A 3,645-nucleotide genomic window follows, 5' to 3' on the forward strand; every position below is an offset into this window, starting at 1 on the left:
TACAGTAATTTTCTTATGTAGAGAATGGTTGATTAAACCTAGTGTTATAGCTAGCTAAACCTCTATATCTTTTTTTCACATAAAATCTACTTGAAAATCACTAAAAAGTGAATTGGGTTTTTTTTATTCAATTTTCAAAATAAAAGTCTTCAAACATATCATAATTTTAAAGTTCAATTCAAAATATCATTGAAAATACCAATATTTTTTTTGTTAACTTCACGTGAAATTAACATCCATGATTTCCGTGTAAGCTCATTTTAGGTATACTTCGCGTTAAATATTTCAACTGAATTTAACGTGAGAGGTATTTAAAATTTAATAGATAAAAATTTGCCCTTGTAGGACCCATATTTTTGTCTTGTTAAAAGATTGTCATGGATTGACAGAAACCTAGTAGACTAACACCATAACGATGTATTGTCATTATAACGATGTATTTTCTTTTCATGAAATACAGCTCATCCAAACTCATGTTATCGACATGGAACAGATAATTTTGCTCTTCCATCATCCTAATTTTTTACATTTACATTTTTTCTGTAGATCATAAGCATGATAAGGTTGTTTACCGATGAAGAAATGTCCAAATTATAAGAAATTCTGTCAAACATCAACTAAGCCAAGCTATAATTGAAATGGCAACTTCCAAAAATGCATTATTCTGCGACTTTTGCCACAACAAGCAACTCAACAAGTCAGCGCAGGAATACTGTCCACAGTGTGAAGAGGCTCTTTGTGGCGAATGTAGAGACAATCATAAGATATCGAAATTATCCAAATCCCATCAGACAATCTCTATAGACAGATATAACAAATTACCATCATTTATCAAGAATATAAGCCATATCTGTGAGGAACATGACTGCTTTCTCGAAGTGTATTGTAAATCTCATGACTCTCTGTGCTGCAAACGATGCTTGATATCAGGTCATAAAAAATGCAAGGAAACTATTTTCATTGAGGATTTTCTAGTACCATCTTCAAAACATCAGTCAGCAGCTTTTGATAACATTGAAAAAGTTCTGAAAAATCTGGAAAGTAATATATCTTCCGCTATAAAGGACAGAAATCGAAATTTGACTGATTTACGTGGACAGAAGCAGGTGATCGCAGAACAAATAAAAGAAAAGCGTCAAGAAATTAATAATTGTTTAAACAATTTAGAAGTAGCAATAATAGAAAAATTATCTGCTACGGAGAAAGAATATTGTCAGAAAATAGAAGAAGTGATAGAGAAACTGAATGAGAGAAAGATGAAGGTAGACGAAATTAAAAAAGATGTCGAATCTATGAAAATTTTTGCATCCGATCTATTAATATTCATGGGAACAAAGACATTCGAGGAAAACGTATTAACAAATGAACTTAACCTCCAAGGTTTGTATGACAATGGGAGCTTTGAAAACTTAAAAATTGTATGTATTTTAAATGAAAAACTAAACAGAATAATAAGAGAAATAAAGACATTTGGTGATATATATGTTAACAAATGTGAAAAGAATGCTTCTTTTTCATGGAAAGGCGACAAATCAGCACAAATTTTAAAATCTATGGCGGGAGACAACTCGATTGTTTACATAAACGTCAAGCTAGTACATAAGATTGGTATAAGTGGCCATAATATAAGTGGATGTGCCATTTCAGAAGCTGGAGACATGTTGTTTCAAAAATTGCAGCAAAATACTCTGCTTAGATTTGCACCTAATGGTGAATTCCATTCCCATTCAAATATCAAAGGTGCAGGATTTCAGAGTGGTTATGACCTTGCAGTGGTCAATTCCAATACGATAGCTGTATCAAGTGGTGCATATCCCCCACACAAGATTTACTTAATTGACATAAATAGTGCCGAAACACGTCGTTTGTTTAATCTGGACGACTACTGTTACGGTTTAAGCTATCACAACAGATCGTTTATGTGTTCTACAGATGGGAAAGGCATTATAGTATTCGACATGTCGCAGCAAGATTTGAATCACGTACAAACAAAGGTCAATACACCAATAAATGGAAACCATACTTACGTTGCCTCAAACAAAAATGGCATATTTCATTCCAACTGTCATGATCATTCTGTCATTTGTTACGATTACAGTGGACAGGTAAAGTGGAAATATAGCGATTCGTTGCTCAGAAAACCATACGGCATCACGTTAGATTCTAATTCGAACATTTACGTAGCTGGTTCTGATTCAAACAATATAGTTGTGATATCTCCCGATGGAAAACATGCAAAAGAGCTAGTTGGAGCTAGTGACGGGATTTTAAATCCTCGCGCCATTTTCTTTCATAAAACAAAACACTTGCTTCTAGTAGCAAACTATAACCAGGGCGCCTTTGTGTATGATGTTATTTAAAACATAAACATACAATAACCTTTAACTACTTAAATCACATCTTTGTTATCAAATTCAGAATTAGATAAAAGTCTTAGAGTAAATTTTCTATCGAACTCATCGCTCATAGCAAAAATCCTATTTTCAGGCTTTAATGATTTTTACAAAGGACTAATAGAGGACTACCTTACACTTATATATATTAAATATATTTTAATCTATATCTGTTTCGTCAATATTCAAGCGTAAATATAAATGATATGATAGAGAGTGTTTCAAGTATTGTCATGTCACTATATTGGTAACGAAAGTAGTCCAATGAACACCGACGTTTTGACGAAGTAACTACACTATAAAAGAAAAATATTTATTTTCGCGAAACCATTTAGGTCATGGCTATTCCAAAATAGAGCATCAGTATGGAGATAATATGAATACACAGAACCCCGATCCATGTCATCTTTTGCTAAAAGTATTCATCATTTTTCTATTTTGTATTTACTAACAACATTCCATTGTTCTATAAAGTCGATTAAAATGTGCAAAACCTGCAGTTGAAATAGGTGACACGCTTCAAATGAACATTCCCAGATTGTTTTAACTATTGTGGCTTCGATGTTGATGCAGATATTGTCTAATGCACCCAAACCGGTATATGGAACCGACATTTCATCAAATAAAAACCGCGTTTTTCATTCCAAATTTCGGGAAAATTCTTTAGTTTGTTAAGATTTCAGTGGAGAAGTAATATGGACATATTCTGATTAATAACTAAAAAATCATACGGCATCACCTTATATTCATACTCTTTGGACCAAGTGATGGAATTTTAAATTCACGTATGATATTATTTCATTAAACCAAGAACGTCCTTTTTGTAGCTTACTTTGATGGAGTTGCCTTTCTGTTAGACGTTTAATACAGTGAACATTTTGCGAATTGAAAACTACCATATGTTAAGTGCTTTATATCAAATGATTTAACTTACACGTTAAACTGAAAAAAAAGTAAAATCACATAAATACTGAACTCCAAGGAAAATTCTAAACGTAAATTCGCTAACCAAATGGAAAAAGTAAATAATAAAACACATCAAACGATTGGACGATAATTGTCATATTCCTGACTTGGTACAGACATTTTCAAATTTAGAAGATGGTGGGTTAAACCTGGTTTAAAGCGTTAAATCTCTCACTTTTATGACAGTCGCATGAAATTCCACTATCTTGACAACGATCTGTGAATAAAACAAACAGACACAATAGGTAAAAATGTACCGAATAGAGGTACAAAAGCAACACGAACC

At 32.5% G+C, this 3,645-nt stretch overlaps 1 protein-coding gene across 1 annotated transcript; it reads left to right on the forward strand.

Annotated features, from left to right (window-relative positions):
* The first annotated feature begins 638 nt into the window (after nt 1-638).
* LOC134701267 (uncharacterized) lies at nt 639-2,360 on the forward strand. The gene has a single exon (XM_063562393.1). It carries the CDS (start codon nt 639-641, stop codon nt 2,358-2,360), a length of 1,722 nt encoding a protein of 573 aa, XP_063418463.1.
* The last annotated feature ends 1,285 nt before the right edge of the window (nt 2,361-3,645 follow it).

Source organism: Mytilus trossulus, unplaced genomic scaffold (genome assembly GCF_036588685.1).
Source record: "Mytilus trossulus isolate FHL-02 unplaced genomic scaffold, PNRI_Mtr1.1.1.hap1 h1tg000234l__unscaffolded, whole genome shotgun sequence".
Classification (NCBI taxonomy): Eukaryota; Metazoa; Mollusca; class Bivalvia; order Mytilida; family Mytilidae; genus Mytilus; species Mytilus trossulus.